The sequence below is a fragment of the Corvus hawaiiensis genome, chromosome 16 (genome assembly GCF_020740725.1).
Source record: "Corvus hawaiiensis isolate bCorHaw1 chromosome 16, bCorHaw1.pri.cur, whole genome shotgun sequence".
In the NCBI taxonomy this organism is placed as follows: Eukaryota; Metazoa; Chordata; class Aves; order Passeriformes; family Corvidae; genus Corvus; species Corvus hawaiiensis.
The window spans coordinates 26,056-48,379 of record NC_063228.1 but is presented as its reverse complement, the minus strand read 5'-3'; the positions used below and the strand labels follow the sequence as shown (position 1 = coordinate 48,379).

The following is a 22,324-nucleotide window of genomic DNA, read 5'->3' as shown; positions in this document are numbered from 1 at the left end:
CGCTAGCATTTAATCCCTCTAGTAGCAGAGGGACAAGAGGAGAAAGTCCTGGGACGTGAAGAACTCTGATTTCTGAAGGCGTGTCTGTGAGTTGTCCTTAGTATCTCTGATTCTACTGAAGGGTTTAAAGTTTAGGTTACAGCTTGAAACTCCAGAGTATTCTATTTAAATATACAGAAAACAACTGCTAGCAGCTCATTTTTATTATACAAACTGGCAGGCATAGGGAAAAGCGACCTAAGACACTAGTGCTGGGTGCGTGTCTTGACACAAAGCTTTAAGGGCTAGACACTGTGTATTTCTGACTTGGTACGGTGCCACTTTGAGTGATGCAAATACACAGAGATAGCATTGATGAACCTGTGATCTGAAGTTTCACAGTACAGTTCTGAATATGAAGTGCCAAAGCAGTGTGTTGCTTAGGACTGTATCAGAGTAAATAAAATGAGCAATTAAAGTTCCTGAAAAGACACAGGGAGACGTTAAAGCAATTCCAAGAAGCATTTTTTCCTTTTAAGCTTTGCTCAGTTTATTCTAAATAGATGAAGTAGTTGAAATACACGTGGCAGGTTCAAGCCTGTGAAGAGTCAGAGACTTCTTATGTGGTAGGTACCATGAACAGGACAATAGCTTAGTCATGTTTTCCCGCTGAAATACAGACGAGAAGTTAAGAAAGTTTACCTAATACACTATTAGTTAAAAATAATCCCTATAAACCACTTTCTAGACATGTTGATTAGAATACAGGGTTATTTTTTAACTTGTAACTAAGCTTCAAGCTCCTTACAAAATAATTTAACATTCCATACTTACCTAAAAATTAAATAACCTAGAGCCCTCGTGCATAAAAAGACCTATAAACCTGCATAGAGACTGATGTTTGCTAAGCACCAAGTTACAGGTGAACAAGACGCACTCAAGTATTTGCAAGAAGATTTCTTTATACAAGATGTTACGACTCTTTGGGATTATTGGGCATTTTTATTTCCTGTTGTATTTTTGTTTCTTCTGGACTGCTCTCGTCAGTGCTTTCACTGCTTTCAGTGGCTTCATCTGGATTGCTCATGCTGTCCTCCTCAGAGTCTTCCTTGCTTTGTGCTAGACTGGAAATATTTTTCAGGATTATAAAGGCAAAATAACTTACAGTAAGAAAAACAAGTATTGAAATTAAATTTCATTACCCTGAGGAATTGACTGGCCTGTTGGGATTAGAAAATTCTTTGTCTAAGTCAATGTCAAATGGATCTGGAAAAAATAAGGAAAAACTGCAGATGAAAAAAGCATTTTTTTAACCGTCTACCTTCATTTTCATAGATTATTGGCAGGGAGGGGAAGGGACAGAAAGTCTGGTTCCCATTTCTCATAAGTTTATCATAGTTGTTTGATGAGAAACCAGGGGAGGTGCGGAAATAACCCAAGTCCTGCCTGCCCATTCTAGGCTTTTCACTCTTCCCTCATCCCCTGGAAGGGGTTCAGTAGCTCTTTAGAGGTAGTCAGATTGTATGAGTAGGTTTCTAAGGCTTTGGGTAAGAAAACATGGATGGTCTCGAAATCATTAAATTCTCAAAGGGCTATCTCATTAGCTGATGTCCACTGAGAAGTGAATTACAGCTGTCCAGGTTTAGCTCTTGCTGAGTAAGGGTGGGGCTGGGCTTACTTTTGGCTGAGGTAGCTGGAAAGAACTGTCAAACCTCAGAAAAGTTAAACAAGGCATGATAGCCTAGGTTCTGCAGTTCAACCAGGAAATACATAGGATTGTAGGTGGGAGTGTGCTTTAATTGGCATAGTCGTGTTGCCCCTTAAGAGCTGTCTTCAGTTTAGTCTAACTAGTTAGGCTTCCACCAAGCAAGAGGATGGTTTAATTCAGCATATGGCAAAGAAATCAAAGTTAAGAGCAACTAAAGGCTGTTGACTATCTTCTTACAGCCCTGGCCTATTGGACAGGGCTTAATCACTGGGAAAGGAAAACGCTAATTAGGATAATCTCTTTACATATGTTCTTGATTATTTGCCTTTCTTTGTGCTGTCTTGCATGAGACCAAGCACTCACTGTGAATACGGCCTGAAATACTGGGATTCCGATAAATTACTGGAAGAGTTTGGGAATAAAGTACTTGTACTTACTATAAATGATTTTAATTATCTTTATATGTCTGATTTTAAACGTCTTGATTGGGGACTATATAAATTAAGTCGATTAAAGGTCCTTCACAGCTTTATGTATAACTAACTTGCTGTCTGACTGTATGTGTATCTTTCTCTCATAGTTCCTTCTCAATTACTAGTCTATTTACTCATACTCTGCTTTTAACATCTGTATATAAAACAAGGAAGCATCATACTTTCTTTTTGCTCCTACTTCTTCTAGTTTGGTTAGTTGAATAAGGGTAACTGCTTCACAGTTCAACTGTGAATACACTACTCTATATATTAAATTGCTTTCGTTGAAAAAAATGGGCAAAGAGCCACACTTGGCACAGTATAAAGACAGAACACATTTCAACAAAGCATTTATCTTCCACCTTCTGATATTTTCATGAGATTTAGGTTAAAGACTGTAAAGAAACTGCTTAGAAAAAGGGCATGTGTAGTATTTCTGTGTTTTTGTCTTACCCACTTCTTCATCTTTTTTTTCTTGGACACTGGCTAAAAAGTCCTTCTCAATGCTTACAATGTCGTCCTGGCAATGACAAGCTGCGTATTTTTCCAAGAGATTTTTGTTCAGGTCAATAAATGCCTTACCCCATTTAAATTTCCTTAGGAGAATGGTGGCTAGATCTGGGAATCCTAAAACAGAAAATAAATTATCAGTTATCTTCTTTAGTGTGAGATTTCACTCGGCTTACACGTTTCCAGTTCAGTACACGCCTACGTATCAATGCAATAGAGAGACGTTTGCCAGTGTTTCTTTCAGTGTTTGGAGACTAAAACTTTTGGAAAAACTACAAATATTTTCAAATTTCAGTTTAACTTGAATCATGGAACTGAATCCAAGAGTAGTTCATAGCCTTTTAGTGAGTGTTACATATTTTGTACAGGTAATGAATGATTCAAACTCTAGGTCCCACAGCCCTTCAGTACATATTGTACCAATTGTACATACAGTGTCTTCAGAAGATAAAGAGTTGTCTGCAGTATGGTAGAGCATTTATCTTATCAAAGTTCAGTGATGAGTCTGCAAAACATCGGGGGGGAGGGGGGGAGACAGGCAATTTCTTTTGTTCTTACCCGGACCTCGCCCTATTAACAGCCAGCTGCTACCTGTCACTAAGGCAAAGGTGCCTAAGGATTCGTCTTCTGTCTTTTTTTAAAGTTTTTCTGATGTTACGCACCATCCCGACAAAATGAGGATTATCAGTTTGTGTCCTGTTTAGTAGCTGACATGAATACTCCACAGATACCTCAGTGTCACCGATACAAGCACTTGGAAGAAAGCTAGACAATCTAATCCCAAACTCAAGAAAGTGATGACCCGTGTGACAGCATTACAGTTTCTTTTGTCGCAGACCATCTCTTCTGATTTATTAAGGATGTAAGAATTGCTAGCAACGTACTTCACATCAGACAAATTGAGCCTACCGACAATGCAAAATGCTGCAGCAAAAGCTTCCACGCAGGACAGCTTGCACGGCCGACCATAGTTTACAGGATTTGCAGCAACCAAGTAAGGCAGCAACCGCAGATGGCCCCCTCTCATTCTCTTAAAGGGAGTTTCTTCTAATTTGGCCCAGGAGCAATCTATGACTGCAATTCCACTCTGAGCAATGACACGCCTGAAAAAAAGAAACGCCACTGTATTTGAAAAATTGTCACCATTACACTGATGAAGTGAGAATTCAAATTGCTGCTTTATATTGGCAACAAACTTGCATATGACCCCTGCTTTGTCAATCAAAACCCATGTGCCTTACAATAACCTAAAACAGAGATGCAATGAGAAAGAACAGTAGCACGGTTTTCCTCCAAACATGCAAACGGCAAAAAAAAGGTTTATCCATGTGTTTCAAACTGAAATGTGAATACTTCTAGGTTTAAAAATGCTACAGAGGAGTGTGATTAATAGTAATGTTCACATCTTAAACTACACCAAAGTTCAGATTTAGGTTCTCTGCTAGCTTTTAAAGACAAATCTTTTCTCTAAGTACACCTTTATAAAAGTTCTGCAGGCACATTTGAAGGAAATTCTCATTTCTCCAAAAAGGTTTTCTGGTTAACACATTGCGTTCTCTAACCGAGGACCTTAAATATGGAACGATAAAAGATACAGTAGCTACAGGCCCGTGCTCTGAAGTAATTAACCTACAAGATGTGCACCTTGATTTTTCATTGGGATCTACAGATGCTTTTCTCATCTGATACCAGCTGTGTAAAAATGTTAAGCTGATTTGATAAAACGGCTCTACTTCTCATGTTCATGCATGGGTGTAATATAATAAGAAGGTCAATTTTATTCCGTATCAGTTTCGGCCGTGAATCAGGGCTTAAAATGCTCTCCCCTAATACAGCGTCAGGAGCGTGTTTGAACCAAGTGCTCTCCCTCACAGTCTGCGCCTCTCCACCCCACCTTCGGCCCGGGTTTGCCAACAGGCACCGGAGCCCCCCACCTGTCAGCGGGAGAGACATACTCCGTGGCCAGCGGGCTGAGGATGACGCCCGGGAATCTCTGGCGGAGGCGCAGGGTTCGCAGCAACCCTTTCCGGGCTAGTTTTCTCCCGGTGCATTTCTTGGGATCGCAGTGTCCGAGCTCCCACATGGCAAGGGGGCAGGGGAACTTGGCCTCCCGAGCGCCCCCATCCGCGGCCCTCTCGCCCTCCAGGCAAGCTGAAAACAGCAAGTGTACATCAGTGCCCAGCGCCGACGCGGCAGAGCCCGGCAGGACGTGCCTGCCCTTGTCCGCGTCCCGCGGCGCCTCACGCACCTCTCAGCGCGGCCTCTGCTTCCACCGCGAAAGTCTCGAGGCTGCGAGCCCCGCGCCGGCTCCCGCGCCGGCTCCCGCGCCGGCGGTGCTCCATGGCCGCGCCCGGCGGAGACACCGCCCCGCTGCGCGCGCACTTCCGCTTCCCGCGGCACCGGCGATGGCGGCCCGGCTGCTGCTGGCGGCGCTGAGCGCGGCGCTGGGTGAGTGCGGGGGCCGCGGGGCGAGCGGGCGCGCTGGCGGCTTGGTCCATCCGCCGCGGCCAAACTGCTCTCTCCTCGCAGGTCTCTTCGCCTCGGCGGGGAAGATGAAGATCGTGGAGGAGCCGAATACGTTCGGGTACGTGGCCGCCCGCTCGCCGTGTCCCGCGCTCCACCCGCACTCGGCGGGTTCGGGTCTGTCTGCCGTTGTGCCCGCTCCAGCCCATTTCTTCCTCCGGAGATGGGGCGCCGGGCCGGGGCGCTGGCGCAGACCCCGCTGGTGGCCCGCGGGCAGCGGCCATCGGTACTGGGACGCACAGGTAGGGGAGGATGTATGCGCGGCCAGATGCGTAACTCACCCTTAAACGTTTAACTTCCCTTCTTTTGAAAGGTTGAATAACCCATTCTTGCCTCAGACAAATAGGCTGCAGCCAAAGATGTCCCCATCTGCAGTATCAGGTATATGCAACCGTTTTGGGGGGGGGGGGGGGGGGGTTGGTACGGTTTTTATCATTTAGCAACAGTTGTTTGCAATGCAAATAGTCTACTTCGACTTTACGCACACAAAACCTAATTTGGCATGTGATTTTAGAAGCATCACGGAAAATAAGCACGGGCAAATGTGTTTTATTGTGCTCTGAAGAGTTAAAACCTAGATTGACTTCATTGGTGGTTCCAGGTCCCAGTGCTGTTTATACTGGTTTTGTGACAGTACTATCCATATGTTTTATTCTGTGTTTTTTCAGCCTGACACAGATCCTTTTGATCCACAGTAAACACTCCTTTCTTCTTAACGTCCTTGATGTCATTGGGATTATCATATGAAAGTAATCCCATCCTCTGGTAGTACTTAATACCCAAACATAGTTTTTAAAAAAAGTCCTAAGAGTAGTCTTGGAGCCAGTCAGAGGGCCTCAGTTTCACACACAGCCTAGGTGTTGCAACATAAATACACCACTTAAGCAAAATGAACAGGAATGTAAAAAATTCTAGGCCATCTGAGGAGGAGAGCAGATAAGCACTGAAGGCAGACTAAGCAAAAGGGAGTAACTCTTGTCTCTCTGCTAACCTTAGGCACAGACTTAAACCTTGTTCAGATTCAAGAAAGGCATTTTGGTATGGCGACATTGAATGTGACTATGCTTAATGTTTTTTGTCATGTTTTATAAACTCAAATCAAATTCTGCATGTACTGCCTGTGAAAAGTGAAATAGTTAGAAATGGGATTAGTAATAGAATGCTGAATGGGAAGATGCCAAACATAGCAGGAAAAAAGGGCAACACACCAGAAATCCTTTTTTCTTTGTTGTGGGATTGTACATGTAGCCAAAAATTGGGGGTATATATGGAACACGAATCTAGGGCATGGACCCCTGCCTTGCACAATTATTTCTTTAGCATGGAAACCGTACTTGCTCTTTTCTTCTACAAAACAATTGGGGTAATAGTTCTGTTAATTTCTCTTCTAGAGCATCCTAATTGCTAGGGCACAGATTTCATGTAGCAGAGGAGCAAACCCTTTGGCCAAGCCTATCTCTAGAATGAAATGCAAGATCATACAGTCAGGAAAACACTTGGGAAAGAGAACCTGCCTGTATCCCAGTGGTTAAGGCATTCTGGAGGGCATGATTCTGGTGGTCTGACCTTTGTTTGTAGGATTGCTTGTCTAGATACTTGGAAAAAGTACCCGTGCAGTCCTGACAGCGGGAGTTAGAGCCCAGGATGGGGTTTTGTTTTATATGCTTTGTAATCTCTTTTCTTCTTTCCTCGTAAGTATTTAGTAATTCCAAGGAAAATTTCCTTATACAAGAGATACTGAAATACTCCTCTAGCACGTACTTCAGAACTTTTGATGCTCTTTTTAATGACAAGTTAGTTACCTGTCTTGATTGCATTGACAGCAAGCCTTGTAGTCAATACTACAAGAGTAGAAGTGCAGCTGCTGACCTGTCTGACAGCAAAAGGTTTATCTTGTTGAGTACTGCCTGGATCAGACCACGAAGGCAAACGGTGAAAAAGAATATTCAGTTTGAGAATCTCAGTGAAACTGAAATATGCAGTGCTGTCAACATTTTGAACAAATGGACTTTACTAGTATAAACTTGCAGAGTTTGAATGACTTTGGAGACAGACAGCTGCCAAGCAAGAGTTTCAGTGATTTCAGTGTTAGACTTTGGCATGATCTGCACTGATGATTCCTTTTATGGACCTGGCCTCCAAATGTTTATTTTTACACAGGTTTCTTATTTTTGTTTTAAAAAGAGGTTTATCTATTTCACTGGATAGTGAGAATGAAAAACGTCAAAGGTCATGATGCAAACCGGTATAGTGCTAGTGAGAACTTAACAGTAATTCATATGAAAGATAAAAAATTCCTATGTACAGCAGAAAACTAAATTTGTCACATGCTCCTCGCACTTTTGTCACCGCAGAAGCTTGCTTAAATTTAACCAAAACATTATTTTTCCTTTATGTCATGTTGTGATGTTTTTAGGCCCTGCACATCTCATTAGGCTTGCTGGCAAGTGTTTCAGTTTCATGGAATCCACGTGAGTAATGGATTTGGATATTTGTTTCTATATACTTACTAGGAATTAACTGGTTTTGTATTCCAGTCTGAAACGTCTCTTATTTTCTTTTTCCTTTCTCTCATTTTAAGGTACAAGTATGAGTTTTGTCCTTTCCATAATGTCACCCAGCATGAGCAGACTTTTCGTTGGAATGCCTATAGTGGGATTTTAGGGTGAGGCATTTAGACCTTTTACGTTTTAGCTATGTTGTTAGCAGGCCACTTCATAGATTGTAAAAAAGGAGGCAGTTTTAAAATTAAGATTCTTCTATTGGTCAGCTTAGGTCATGGTAGTTCCCAAGGTATTATGCATAGAAGGACCCTGTCTTGAAAAATTCAGCTATTTTTTTGTTGTTGATAAATACTAACACAGTATTTTAGCTGGAGACTGATTAATAACCAATGCCAACTGCAAGCGTGATATGTTCATATGAGAAATTCAATAATGTCTGACTGCAGCTTATATTAGCACAGATTGCATGTCCATTAACTATTTGCAGTTTGACTTGAATACAAAAATTACAAAATGAAAAAAGTGCTTTATGCCTAATGGTTGTTAAACATTATAAGTTATAAAACGCTCAATGTAGACCCAAAAAAAAAGTATCCCAAAGTATTTAAAGACCCTGGATCATAATACCACCAGATCATAATACCTAAAATAAATCTTAAGTATCAACCAGAGCATTGCTTTTCTAAATATTTTGCATATAGTTGTCTCTTTTTTTCCTATGTGCAAAATGGTAAGCCAGTATGTGAGAAGTGGTACATCACCATGCTGAGGGTATCATTTGCTTTAGGACTAGCAGAAGTAGACTAGTTTTTGTAGGTGCTCTCACCAGCTCTAAAAATCCTGCAAACAAACTGAGTTGCACAGGGTACTTAGCCTCATGGAATTTGTGGTGGGATTGATGTATTAACTGTATTTTACTGGACTTAAACACAGATTTCTAAGTGCAATTGGTTTCCAAACTGAAATTTGATCCAAAGCTCTGCTCTCAAAAAGTGCTACTGACGTGCCCTATATAGCAACCTGGGTAACAAACTACACTGCTTCCAAGGCTGTAGGAAATGGAAATACTCAGACAACAAAAATGAAGTATTTACACTTAAATTGAACATGGTATGAGGGCGTTCTTGATTTTCTTCCTGAGGGTTCATCCTTTTTTTTCCAGTAACTTAAAACAAAATAATGTCCTCTTTTTTCAGAATCTGGCATGAATGGGAAATTGACAACAACACGTTTGTTGGAATGTGGATGAGGGAAGGAGACTCCTGTGAAACTAAGAGCAGACAGACAAAGGTATAGTAACTTTGACTATGCTAATTCAGACAGCATGACTCTACATACACTTGTGAGACTACAAACTGAAACATTCCTACCCTGAAGAAGTCATCATTTAAGCTGTGATAGAAAACATAAAGACAAATTCCTGCAGGAACTACGTGAATGAATGGAAGAGGAAAGCTAGAATCGGGATAAAATTTTGAAGACATTTACTTATGTTTTCTCACTGGTTACTTACAACTCTTTTTTTCCTTGATAGAAATATGGTACAGTGCTTTGTAATTTGTGTCAGGCAAAATAAAGAAAAAGAGCTCTTTGTTGAATTTAAGATGCCAGCCTACTAAGAACATGCTGGAAAAAGGAGGGAAAAGAATTAGGCAGTTAACAATAGCATGCTGAGAAGCTAAAGTATGGTGTTAGAACAAGCACTAGGAGCATTTCAAGAATGATTTGAGGTCATGGAGTGTGTCCAGAGAAAGGCAGTGGAGCTGTGGAAGGGTCTGGAGCACAAGCGTGATGAGTAGCACCTCTCAACCCAGGTCTTTTTCCACCAGGCAGCTTTCCAGCTATTCTGGCCCAAGCCTGGAGCAGTGCACGGGGTTGTCATGACCCAAGTAGCAGCACTTTGCCTTGTTGAATCTCTTGTGATTAGCTGCCAACTTGGCTGCCATATCCTGGCCAAGGTGAAAATGTTATACTCCAATGGAGGTGCCTGGTTAACATCTTTATTTCCCATAGAAGCTGCAGAAAGAATTAATATTTTTGTAGGACCTTTGATGTCGTGATTGCAATCTTTCACTGGCATTTCGTTTTGAAGACAGAAAATATTGGTGCTGCAAATCTGAAGATGAAAACATTTCTCTGCAGTCTGGATGTGTCTTGTATTCTTCAGTTAGCACATTGGTCAGAAATAAAATTTAAGAAAGTTGTGCTTACGTTAGATGAGATTCTAAAGGGTGTCCTATTCACCCTCCTTTTTACTCTCATTCTTGCTGGAAATATGGTGCTTAGAAGTCCAAGGAACAATGGTAGGGGGGGAGAATCATTTCCCATTAGAGAAAACAATTTTCACATTTGGTAAGATAAATGGACGGTGTGCTTCCTACAATGCTTTTTCTGTTGGGGGAAAAAAAAAAGGCACTGGAAGCTTTGACATGACAGTATTTGCAGAAATGCATCTACTAGCATGGGAACACAGCAAACTGATCATCAGTGCTGGTTTTGTTTCATGTAGACCTTTTGTGCTCATCTCTGTTTTTACTGATGTTTAGGTTCATCTTGTTTGTGGAAAGAGCAATAAATTGGCTTACGTGTCTGAGCCAAGTACTTGCGTTTACTCTCTGACATTTGAGACTCCTCTCGTGTGCCATCCCCACTCACTTTTAGGTAAGATTTAGAGAATATTTTGTGGAGCAGCTGGCATATTAACAGTATCCTCAGAGCGTACATTTTTAGGTTGAGTTTGTACCTTAATATAAATTTGTATTAAATGTTAACATGTAATTATGAAGTGTATTTTAAATCCCAGTCATTATAACACATAGGTATTTCTCGAATAAACTGTCATTGCTAGCTAGTGTAGACTCACAGAATTTTTTTTTCTTGGACTGTAGGAATAAGCCCTGTGGTAGCTGTTATTTGACTTACATTACAAAAAAGCTCAGTTAGAATTACACTGAGCAAAGGAATATGAGGCCTTGTATTTGGAAATAAGAAAAATTTCTGGTCATTCTCCAGAAACTTCAAACGTGTGAAGCGCAATTGAAGCGTAAGCCCAGTTCTTGAAAGCAGTAGAGACTTTGTACTGTATAGAAACGTTGAGTTCTTAAAACAAATATGCTTGCATGATACTAGAGGAGGAATTAACTAATGCAGGACAGTGCTCTAGGTTTTTACATGGTTTGACTTCTGTTTTTCAGTTTATCCAACTCTGACTGAAGCACTGCAAAGGAAGTGGGATGAAGCAGAGCAGCTTCTGTATGATGAACTAATAACTGACCAGGTTTATTAATTTTTTCCAACTCTATTTGGTAAAAAAACCAATTCCTGTCAAATAGCCAAACCTGGCTTCTGTAGTTTCTCCTTTCGGAGTAGATGCATTTATTCTGTGGTTGGCAAATAGTAATTTTCGTGTTCTGTTACTACTATATGAACTGGTAATGAAGCTTGAGGACTTGGAATGGCCAGTGAAAATTACAAGCAGAGATGAGAGTTGAATAGATTGATCGATCACCTTTTGGAAACTTTCTTTTTTAGGGTTACAGAAAAATACTGAAAGAGATTTTTGAGGAAGCAGGACTTCTGAAAGCAACAGAAGAAAATGAAGCTGAAAAACAGAGTAAGAAAATAACTCTGGAATTTGAAACAGTGGAGACGTGCAGTAAGGTATAGAGCACAATATTTACAGTGTGGAATTAAATTGCCACCTTTTCACTGTATGACGGTATCAGTGGGGAGAGCATTATGTAAACGCCCTTGGTATTGGAGCTGAATCTGTTCATGGCGTTATCTTTTCTGGTTTCAATATGTAACAGCCTGCATACAGTGTGATTTGGTATCTTTATTCTAGCCCCTAAGTCAAAAACAAACCAGCAAAAATGAATGCCCAGTAAGAAAATGGGGGTTATGAAGGAATTAGCGTATGCACTTGGGTTATGAACACCTTGTAGGTACTCCTTCTGGGGAATACCAGTCTGGAGACAGGAAGGAAGTACTACTGAAGATACATGTGTAACCGACCTCGAGAAAGTTGACGCTTCTCTCTGTGGATAATTACCCAGACTTGCGTAAGAATGCACTGGCTGTTGCACAACCAAAAGGCAGAATGGCTGTATTCATTTCTGAATTACTCTTGTGTATGTGAACAGTTCTTCTGCAACAGAATTGGAATGGGAAAAATAGAGGTAGAAGGTGTGCTCAGCCTAGAAGAGTGCGACCCGAACATCAGAAAAAGAGCATGGAAAGGAATTCATTCGTTACAATACAGAGAAGCAGTTGCTGTTGTCTTTTTATTTGAAAAATGTAGCAAAGACAAAACACCATGTAGTAATTCATGAATATAACCAAATAAAACCATGGTTAAGCTGAATATACTTTAATATAAAGATCACCATTTTGATCTGATAGGAGCTGGAACAGTCGTAATTTTTTTTCCTTCGTTAACAATACAGTATTTAATAATTTGTACTTCTTTTTCTGGCTCCATCATAGCTTAATTGACATAAATTGGCTGTTTTGGTAACCACAGAATCTTAAATACTTATTATTTTGCTCTATCTTTATTCACATAAACACCAAAACACAACCAAAAATTTGGCTTCTCTGAGATTTCAGGTTATGTGGTTTGAGTCTCAAAAGAACTAGGCAATCCCTGTCTCTGTCAGTTAACAGAAACTGCTGAGAGCAAAAACATGAAGTTACTAAGTCAAGAGTTGAGGAGGTCACAAATTTCCAGACTGCAGCATTATGATAATAAGAAAACAAGGGTAGTCCTGAAGCAAACTTTAAGATTTTGGTCTATGATAAAATGCTAGTTACAGAGCAGATTTGAAATAGTTACAAAAAGCATTCGTAATTTTTACTCTTGGGCTTGAAAAAAGCTGGCTCCTCTTTTGGCAACACAGACATATCTTCTTCTAAAATTTGCACTGTTCTCTTTAGTTTAACATCTTTAAAGCCAAAAGGCGTAACAGCTGTGCACAGAGGCATTTTTTTCTTAAAAGCCCCCAGTTTAGGTATGTATTTGAAAAGTTGGAGAACTATTGTAAATGTATTTTCTTTCTTAGGAATACAAGCAACTTTCTGAAGAAATAAAAAAACTAAAAGTTTTATTACGTCGGCATGGTATTGCATACAAAGGAAATTCTGGTGAGTGTTTTTTGGTAGTGTTCTTCTCCATGATTGTTTGCTCAGAATGTGAATACCCCAATGCTGTTTTCAGTTACAGCAACAATTAAATAATCTGGCATATATGGAGGTAAAATTCGGTAGACAAAGTTTTTAGTAAGTACTTAGGTTTGATTCCTGTGCACAAGGACTTGCTTTGTCCTCAAAAAATCTGTTGATGTCTTGAAATTGTAGTTTTATAGAAAAATTTTGACTGCTGTTGTAACTGAAGTTTGTCTCCATTCCTTAAGGTGCCAATTTAAAAGGAAATCGGTATTACATGATTAATAGCACAAGTGTGTCTTTGAAGTGACTCCACTTTCTGTATATTAACCACAAGGCCTAATTTCTTTCATAACACTTGAAGTTTTCTCTAGATCTTTTTGGATTGTTTTTTTCCTTTTTTGAAATCGCCTGTTTCTTTCTTCCCTCTCTTTGATTTCCGTGTACCATATCACATGCAGTTTTTAGAAGGAAAGACTGGTGCTGGCTTTGAAGGAGCATGGCTTATCTGGACTAATTCCAGACAAGTTGTTTTTTGATTTTTTTGGAGGGGTTTGTAGTTTGGTTTTTGAGTGGTTTTGTGATTGTTTGTTTGTTTTCCCTCATTCCTTCCAGACCATCATGCCTTTTATTACATGAACTATTTGTCAAGGGAGAATTGAATTTCTGGAAATATACATACATACATGAATACAGATGTATTTTCTTTTACAGATTTTATGTTCAGCATTGGCACTTCAACAAAACAACCTTTGAGCTAATTAAATTAGCTTAAAATTAGTGACATACTTAGTTTTTTTCTTTTTGCTTTGGGAAACTTTTCTAGGAAAAAACTCATAAAAATTTTGTGTAGCACGTTATCTGCACATTGTTAACTATGTAATTTGCACAGTATTTCTGCCTGTTTGGTAGTTCTTTCATTATTGCAGTAGTTCTTTTAATTATTGCAGATTAGCACTGAATAATCAAAAGCAGAATTCACTTTAGATGACTTATTTCAAAATTATTTAGTGAATTCTGTGACAAAAATGTTTTGGTGTTTAAAAGCAAAAATAACTGATGTCTTATTTAAAAACAAAATTTTTCAGCTGGAAATACCAGTGTTGAGTACGTAAGTCACCATCTGGCAACTGCAGTGGCATCGGTTCTTAATAGGTCAAAGGATGACAAGCACCTGCATGGCGATACAGGAATTTGGAATTACACTGTATGAAGAAACTTGGGTGGTACAGACTGTAAATTAAACTGAACGTGTATTATGCCAGAAATGGGATTTACCTTCTTGTGAGTCTTCTTGGCTTTTTGAATTTCTGCCCTAAAGCAAACAGAATGTAGTAGAGGGAAGGCACACCATTATGAGACTAGTTGGCTGGTTTCTGAGAACATTTGTAACGCTTCTTTGCAAAGACCAGTATTTGGCACAAATTTACAGATTCTGTGTGTCTAGTCCCAGCTTTTGCTATTTTTACTGATCAAGTGTGGCAACAGTTGGAGTAAACACAAACCAGCTCAAGACCAGTGCTGCAAGACGTAAGAAAGGTACTAAATACAATATTAAGGACATATTATTTCAATTTGTATGGTAAAAAGTTTTCTGGGCACACTTTAGCAGAAAAAGAAACGTTTTCTGCCACAGCAGTGCAGAGCACGCCACTCCACCCACTCGTGTTCAAAGGTTAATGTCGTATTTGGCTGTCGGGTTAAATGAAAGTTGGTCAGGATCTGACAGAAAGGTGCGATGAAACCGCTGAATTGTTGTAAAAGCACAGTTGTGCGAAGGGAATACCTGGCAAGTCTCTGTACGTAATGCGGAATAAAATGGACTCTTCCAACACAAGCTATGGAAACGGCACTGTAGCGGTCGGTGAGCGCCATCTGCGGTCACCCTGCCGCCTCCTGTAGTGCGGCTCGCGACCCCCCAGTGCAGGGTCCTCTCGGCCTTGCCCCCGCCACGGCAGCCGCCACCCAGCTCCCGGGGGCATTTCCGTTTCCGTTCCCGGAAGGCGCGGCATGATCTGGGCGCTGGGCCGCTGGCGGTGAGGACGGGGGCTGCGGCGGGGGCCGGACCGTGACCGCTGGCGGTGAGGAGGGGGGCCGGGACGCTACGTGCGCCTTCTGCGCCGCTCACGCGTGTGTCTCTGCAGGGCGCGGCGAGCCCCGCTTCTGCCCGGGCCCCGCCGGGGACTGGCACGACGGCGGGACCCCGAGGGTGCGGTGGGCGCGGTGGGCGCGCATCCAGAGCGCGGGGGGCCCATTCCCTTCTCCGGCAGCAAGGCCAGTCCGCGGTTTTGGAGCGTTAGCCGGTCGATGGGGAGCCACCACGAGAGGCCATTGGTGAAGGTGTTGCCTCTTTGTGTGCTGGGCACGGGGCTGTTGCTATGGTGTGTGTTCAGACACAAAACGGAGGTCGACGAGCGACTGGAAGCAGTTCTCTCCGGCCAGATCGCGGACTCAGATACGGCCCAAGAAAGCAATGCTCCCCTGGAGCTGCAGAAGGAGAACTGAGGACGGGAGTGCGGCTGTAGTGAAGGAGCTGCCAGAAGTTTGCTTGCATTCATCTGGTTAAAACTTGTACTGACACTTTAATGGAAGAAGCCTCTTTTCCTAGTTTTTCGGCAGCCTTATCATGCAAGCTTGATTTCTTCATGCTGCTTTTTGTGCTGGTCTTGCCGTAGTAATTTACACTGGTAGGAAAAGGCGTCGTTTCCGGATTGCGCAGGTAGGGATGAACAGGATGTATTGCAAATCAGCTTGAATTGGAAGATAAGTTTTATACAACCTACCATTTTTCTATGGATCATTTTTCTTAGCGGATCGTTGTATTAAAAAATACCAAATGTGAATGTCTGTGAAATTCCTGCTTAAGGTGATTTTCATTTGACCTCTTGGTAGTTAGAGTATGTTCCGTTTATATTGGAGACAGCTCTAAAGGAATGATCATTGATATGCGATTGTATTCTGAATTTTTTCTTTTTGTAATTCTGCTCGTTAATGTAGAAATTACCTTCAAGGGTGCATGCTTTCTGGACTAGAACTTCTAGGCATGGTTGATTTTAGGTGGTCATTAGTGGCAGGAGAGTATTTTGCACAGAATGGAAATGATTGGCTTGCATTATGTTGGGGAGGTTTCATTGAATAATACGCTATCTAGGTTTTTTGTGCAGATTCATAGATATTCAAACTTGCACCCTCCAGAGACTTTTCTTGGAGAGGAGGAATGTAAAATACTATCACGACTTAGTTCCCTTCAAAATTAGAGGGTTGGGTTTTTTTAAGTTTTCAACTATAAAAATGGAAAATCGGGTTTGTGCCATTAAAATCCTTAATTAAAACCCTAAAACCAACAAAGATGATAGCAGCTATTAAGAAAAGCTGAAGCTATGGAGAAAACGGGTTTGTGTAATACCAGGGATTACTCTAAACAACATGCACTACTGTGGCTTTTGATTTTGCTGTAGAGTCCCTTAACCACATGATGCCTCAGTATATGAGTACACTTGATTTGATACTGTCACAAGGTTTGATCTTGGTATTCAATTTTACAACAGTAGAATGTTGCGAGTGAGATGCGTGGGGGCATCCTGGGGAATGACTGAAAGAGTGATCCTGGATTCCCCTCCCCCCCCCCCCCCCGAAAATACATTGAAGCTCAGGTGTAATGCTTTTTGCTCCTGACTAGCTTTATTGCTCCCTATTCTACGAAAACAACAAACGAGCTGCTGCTTTGTATAAGGAAATACAGAGGTGCCCCGTCGTGTGTGCCTTGTTTTCGGGTGATGATTAATAAAGTATCTCTACCCGTTAAACTATTCTCATAATCTCTTGCTCTTAAGGTGGTTGCAACATTTTATTGTCAGCTAAGGCTCCCTCCAGCAGCTCCTCGTGCTCGCTCTACACCACCTCCGAGGCGCCGGAGCCGCGGTGGCGGAGGTACCGCGACCGCGGGGGAGCTCGGACCTGAGCACTCAGGGGGGGGGGGCGGGTCCGTGTCTGCGCTCTGTGTTCCCGGGGAAGGCGATGTTAACCAGTGAGGAATGAGACAACTCTCAAATTATTTTATTAAGAACGGAAAAATTGAAAAATTACAAAAATCAGAAAAATACAAAAATTTGGGATCCTAGTGGCTCAAAAGGTATGCCCCAGGAGCGCAGGGATTAGAGATCTTCAGGCTTAAACAGCACTGCACCGCTGTTGGAAAAGCTTGCAGTGCTGGGCTAACTTTTAGCTAATCCAAAAGTCAAAGAAAAACTATTAAAGGCTCCTAAATAGGAGTAAGGCTTAAGAGCCCAGCACCACCATCCATTACAGCTAAAATCCGCAGTGTTCTGCCCCTGCTCTGAAGCTGACGCGCTGTTTTATAGTGCCTTTGCTCCGCCCCAGTCCGCCCACAGACCGCCCACGGCACACCCCTTTGGTCCCAAGTGATTGGTGCTTCCCTTTGACAGATCATCTCTGTCTACCGATAGCTCGTCGTTGTCAGGGTTGGGGTAGTAGCAGCTGGAGTAAGGGTGGTAACATGCCCTCATTAAGATTCAGGTTGCCGCGGAGCTTACCTACAGACCAACGGCGAAAGGTCTAAAAATAGCTTTTGGCTGTTAGAAACTGGGGTTTGGGAGCTGGTTCTGAAACTAAGGTGCAAAGTAGAAACCCTTAAAAAAATATTAAAATACATCTAATACATCTTAAAACAGTTGTAAAAGTATACAGTGAACATGAGAAAAACAACTCTTGCAGTGTACAAGTGGTTTAAAGTTTGAAAAGGGATTTTTAACTGGGACACTTTTAACTGGGGGATTTTAACTGGAACTGGTGCAGATAAACTGCTTTGAACAAGTGAAAACACTAATAGCAGAACTTGATATTTGTACCTGGACTGATGGGTGAACATTAACATTCAATTAAAATTGTTTAACTCAAAATTAACTAATTAAACCATTTAACATGCAAAGACCAAGCTAATTAGGGATTTCATGTATAACAACCAGCAGTTGCTAAGTGGATGCTTCCTGCAAATATCTGAAATCTTTGTGGCGTTTGTGTGCAGGTTTCAGCTGGAGTTGCCCTGGCATTGCCTCCCAGAGGGGCAGGATTGCTCCCCAGGAAGTTCTCCAGCCAGAAGTCCCTCTGGATCCGGATTTTTTTTTTTTTTTAAAAAGTTTAGTTTGTCTTGGCTTTTTTTTCCCTGCCCTTTCTGGTTACTTTGTCTCTCCATGTTCTTATTTTACAGAGGAACCCCTCCCCAGCCTGGCCAGAGCCGCAGCCTCCTTCATGTGCCGCTGCCTCACTCGCTGCTGCCGTGCTGGCTCAGGAATGTGCTCAAAGCCCGGCTAAGCAGGAATCGTTCCGGGCCTGCTCTGTTTAATCGCTGCCGCCACGAGCAAAGCTGCCTCTGCTCCTTGAGGGGAGCGCTCGCTGCAGCCCGGCAGGAAAAGAGCCCAGGAAAAGCCGTGCCCTTTGCAGGAGAAGCGCTGGGAGCAGAGGGGAGAGCGGGAAAAGGGAGTGAGAGCAGCTGGGCGGGCGGGGCGGCATCATCGCTGATCCCTCCGCGGGCAGGGCCGCATCACAAATAGTCCCTCGGGCGGATCCCTCCACGGGCGGGGTCGCATCACCGCTGATTCCTACGCGGGCAGGACCGCATCACAAATAGTCCCTCGCGGATCACTCCGCGGCCAGGACCGCAGCACCGCGGGTGCCTCCGGCGGATCCCTCTTGTTATAAATGGTATTGTGATGTTGGCTTTTTGCATGTTACATCATTTTTGTGAATGTGAGGTAAAGAAATTCAGCCAAATTAAATTTAATAAAGAAATAGATTTTATTCCGCGGCCGAAAGATCGGTCACACAGAAAGCCACGATGGAGAAATGCAGCCCCGAGCCCGGGGTCGGAGCTGGGTGAACACGCATACATCTGACCTCTATCGCACCAGACCTCCCAAGTTCACGGGTGCTGCTTCGGCTGGTTCCTTCTTATACAGTTTTTGGGCAAGTCCGAATTAATTATATTTTTCTCGCAATTTAGCATATTCATGATGTTTTCTTGTCCTGGAGTTGGGCTGCACAAAGCCTTTCCTGAGTCTGATGAATTGTCCATCCTAGATGATGAATGGGCCATCTCTGGTGATGGATGGGCCATCTTTGGTTCCTGGAACAGTTATTTTTAGTTCCTGGAATGTCTGATTCCTTATCAGCTGAGATGTAGATATCAGAAGGTGGTGATCAAGTCGTCATGGTGTCAATGTCCCGGTGCTAAGATCCAACCCCACCTGAGTGGAATCCTCACTTGTTGATTACATCTGTGAGAGAACTTCTTTTAGTGTTGTGAAATTTTTCTCTCAGCCAGGCTGGTGGAGGGATTTTGAAACTCTCTCTCTGCATGGTCTTATTACGTTTCAGTTTTATACATAATAGCACGAATTACATACTTTATTTATAACAAATGTATTGTGATGTTGGTTTTTTTCACGTTCCTTAATGTTAGAAAAGCTTTGCCTGGGTTCTGTAATGTAATGCTGTAGAATGTCTGTAGTTTGGGTGACAGTTTGGGAAGGATGGGGGGGGTCTTCACATTCCTGGAAAATCTTATCAGAAGAAAAGAACCCGAAACCAGACGGAATGGAGCCAAGGAAAAAGATAAGACTGATAAGATGATACTCAGCAACTCCAAAGAATTAAAGAATGATGCATGATGGTGATGAATACAAAATAAGCGATGTACTTTTAAAGTGTCTTTTCCTTTGTTTTTTCCTGAGTCCAATACAGAGCTGGTTTCTCGGGGACCCACCAGGTAAAAGTTCCATTACTGACCTTCTATCTCTTACAGGGAGTATTTCCTACTTTGTAAAGGAAATTGTTCCCGGTACGCCAGAGACACTCCTCTCCTATCGCTGTTGAACTCAGTACCCACCCTTCTGCTCTGTTTTCTCCCCTGATCCTTGTCCGATTCCACTTAAGGAGTTCCACTGGGCTCAAACTCCTGCCTTTCCATGGCCATTCCTCTGTCATCAGAGGCCCTCCACAGACCCAGCAGTTGGTTACATTCAGCTCCTTACCTATCCTTTCCCCTAATTCCACAAACAGGTATTTTTTCTCAATTTTGAGATTTCATTTTTTTTAATTGTTGTTTGAGTTTCACATACATGTCTTGAATTGGGGTCGATACAGAGTTAGATTGTTGTGCTGGCTTTGCCTCTTTATTTACTAGTTGTTCTTTTACTAAGCTTGAGACTTTATTCCCAACAATATATGTGAAACAAATCCATCTTTCGCCTTTTGGACATTTACTTCCCAGCCTGCTCCCACTCATTCCTAGGTTTTCTACAATCCAGTACTTTTCCCCATTTTGCATACAGTTTTCTACTTTGGATGGGTTGTAACAGAGACTGTTGACATGGGTACGTGCAATGAAAAAGGAACCTGGGTGTTTTCCATGTACAGCTTTCGGTAACACCCATGGCGTGGCTGTGTCGGTATCCCCAGAGGGCAGAGACAAAAGAGGAGTGACAGATAAAGGAATAACAGAGGTCCCATATGGCCGATACCTCCACCCCCCGTGCCTATGGGGCTGCTGCCCACAGCAGGGGTATGTGATCTTCTTGGTGGCAGCTACAGTGGGCATCGGGCCTTGCCCTCTATTTCCTCGTCACTTCCTTTTCGCTGATTTCCAGGCAAATTGCTTTGACACTTCTTAATTGTAGCTTCCCACCGTTCCTCAGGTATCTCCCACTCAACAGGCACTAGTAATTCCCATCCACAAAGCAGGGTTGCTATTTCAGCTGTTCTTTGCTCTACCTGGATGTGGAATAGATTTGGCGTTCGACACTTCATGCAGTGAGGGTGTCGTTTCTGTGAACTACAATAGCAATATTTTATCAGTCTAGACATTTACATTTAACCCAGCTAGCATGTCCAGTAATGGGATGAATTAGACAGGGTATGTGGTATGGCACTGTTGGAGGTAGCAATTCCTCTTCCTTTTTGAATAAATCACAGGCTAAGGCCAGAATATGAGAACCCTCAGCCCGAAATAGTCCTGATCCTCCTGTTTGGAGTGGAAGAATTCCTCCCCAAGGAGGGTATCGGAGGTGTCTCAGGACTTGTCCAGGCAACACTTGAAACCACTGCTATAAGCTTGGCCTTATTTCCCAATCAGGTGTGATTCTTGGTGTATCTCTTGGATCATTTGGGTTTTCTCAGTGCATTAACCCCCAGTTCCCTCTTAAGAGTTACCTTGGTATCCCCAGGCTTAGATGTTCTGGTCCACTCCTTAGGTTCCTGCACGGGTCCTTTGATTCTGCTGGCGTGGATCCACCCTCGCTCCTTGGCCCGGAGTGTCAGTGACAAGTGCGTCAGTGACAAGAGCATCAGTGACAGTGACAGTGACAAGTGCTCCTTGTCAGTAGCACCTGAAAAGGACCTTTCCCTTGTGCAGCTAAAGATTGCTCTTTTTCCATATTTTACTAACACCCACTGTTATGTTATGTTATGTTATGTTATGGATTTTAAAGTCTAAAGGGGTGGTTTGAGGGATTATCCCTTTGAACCACAAATCTTCAAGGGTCCTTGCAATTGTGTTGACATATTCTTTAACACTCATTCCCCTAATTCATAGGTAGCAGTTTCATGTTGGGTGTTCAAAAAGGGTAACCCAAACTACAGGAAAAGGGTTCGTGAAGGATGTCTGGACTTCAGGCAGCTCTCTTGAAAGCTGTTTATTGCATAGGAAAAGTCACAAAAGCATTTCAGGGAGTGGGTATCCAGAGCCAGCCCCACAGCTGTCAGCCACAGCTTGTAGGCATAACTGAAGCCGCTTTCTGTTCAAGAGAGCATTGTACACCTTTCTTTGCTGAGTATCCCAAGACATAACAACCAACAAGCACCATACACAACACCTTTACATTTGCCTATAGTCTATCCTAGGTACTACCACCACCGTACTGTACATATCCTATAGAACCCCAGAGTCACCACCATCCAATCACAAGAGCAAGCAAGCTACAATTCAAGCTCACAATGGAGCACTCTCCGACCTCTCTTCTTCCTGCCACATCAACATTCCTTGTCTGTCTGCCATAGCTCTCTTCCTGGCAAAAACATGTTTTCTATTTACTTCTGCTCTTCCTGAGACCCACCCACCTGGTGAAAAACATGTCCTTGTTTGCAGTCAAGGAAACTAACCACAAAAATCTCCTTCCAACTCATCTCCAACCTTTGTCCTCTCACCCATTCAGTGATCAATGTTTCAGCAAACATCTTCCACTCTACATCAAAACCTGCTTCCATTTCTGTCCCATCCTCAGGCTCCACACTCAGAGATCTCTCGGCCGAGCCCACATATCTGCAAAACTTTCTTACCAAACTTTCATCTTCAACACCAACCATCATTTCATAAGGTGACACTCTCAGGTCTGACCTGGTTGTGTCTGAACTCTCAATAAAGCCAGAGGTTGGCATTTTACCCATGACAT

General features: G+C 42.5%; 2 protein-coding genes and 1 long non-coding RNA gene across 5 annotated transcripts; 1 reads left to right on the top strand and 2 right to left on the bottom strand.

Moving 5' to 3' along the window:
- Positions 1-185: 185 nt before the first annotated feature.
- TSR3 (TSR3 ribosome maturation factor) lies at positions 186-14,735 on the bottom strand. The gene is made up of 6 exons (XM_048321216.1): positions 14,647-14,735; positions 4,919-5,422; positions 3,580-3,773; positions 2,614-2,787; positions 1,182-1,245; positions 186-1,103 (listed from the first exon to the last, which is right to left on the bottom strand). Exons 1-6 carry the CDS (start codon positions 14,733-14,735, stop codon positions 953-955), a joined length of 1,176 nt encoding a protein of 391 aa, XP_048177173.1. The 3' UTR covers positions 186-952.
- Positions 4,585-14,697, top strand: LOC125334359 (N-acetylglucosamine-1-phosphotransferase subunit gamma-like). Of its 2 annotated transcripts, none has more exons than XM_048321155.1 (11): positions 4,585-5,118; positions 5,200-5,254; positions 5,507-5,574; positions 7,610-7,664; positions 7,775-7,858; positions 8,894-8,987; positions 10,244-10,358; positions 10,892-10,974; positions 11,229-11,357; positions 12,758-12,839; positions 13,476-13,642. In XM_048321155.1, exons 1-11 carry the CDS (start codon positions 4,647-4,649, stop codon positions 13,520-13,522), a joined length of 1,284 nt encoding a protein of 427 aa, XP_048177112.1. In that variant the 5' UTR covers positions 4,585-4,646; the 3' UTR covers positions 13,523-13,642. The 2 variants fall into 2 exon arrangements, with proteins under 2 accessions (XP_048177112.1, XP_048177111.1); XM_048321154.1 differs by lacking the exon at positions 13,476-13,642 and adding an exon at positions 13,949-14,697 and having other exon boundaries at positions 4,586-5,118.
- Positions 14,736-18,650: 3,915 nt separating the features above from the next.
- LOC125334362 lies at positions 18,651-21,180 on the bottom strand. 2 transcript variants are annotated; one of them, XR_007207125.1, is made up of 2 exons: positions 21,087-21,180; positions 18,651-20,709 (listed from the first exon to the last, which is right to left on the bottom strand). It is a non-coding gene; the product is annotated as an uncharacterized LOC125334362 (long non-coding RNA). The 2 variants fall into 2 exon arrangements; XR_007207124.1 differs by having other exon boundaries at positions 18,651-20,648.
- Positions 21,181-22,324: the final 1,144 nt, after the last annotated feature.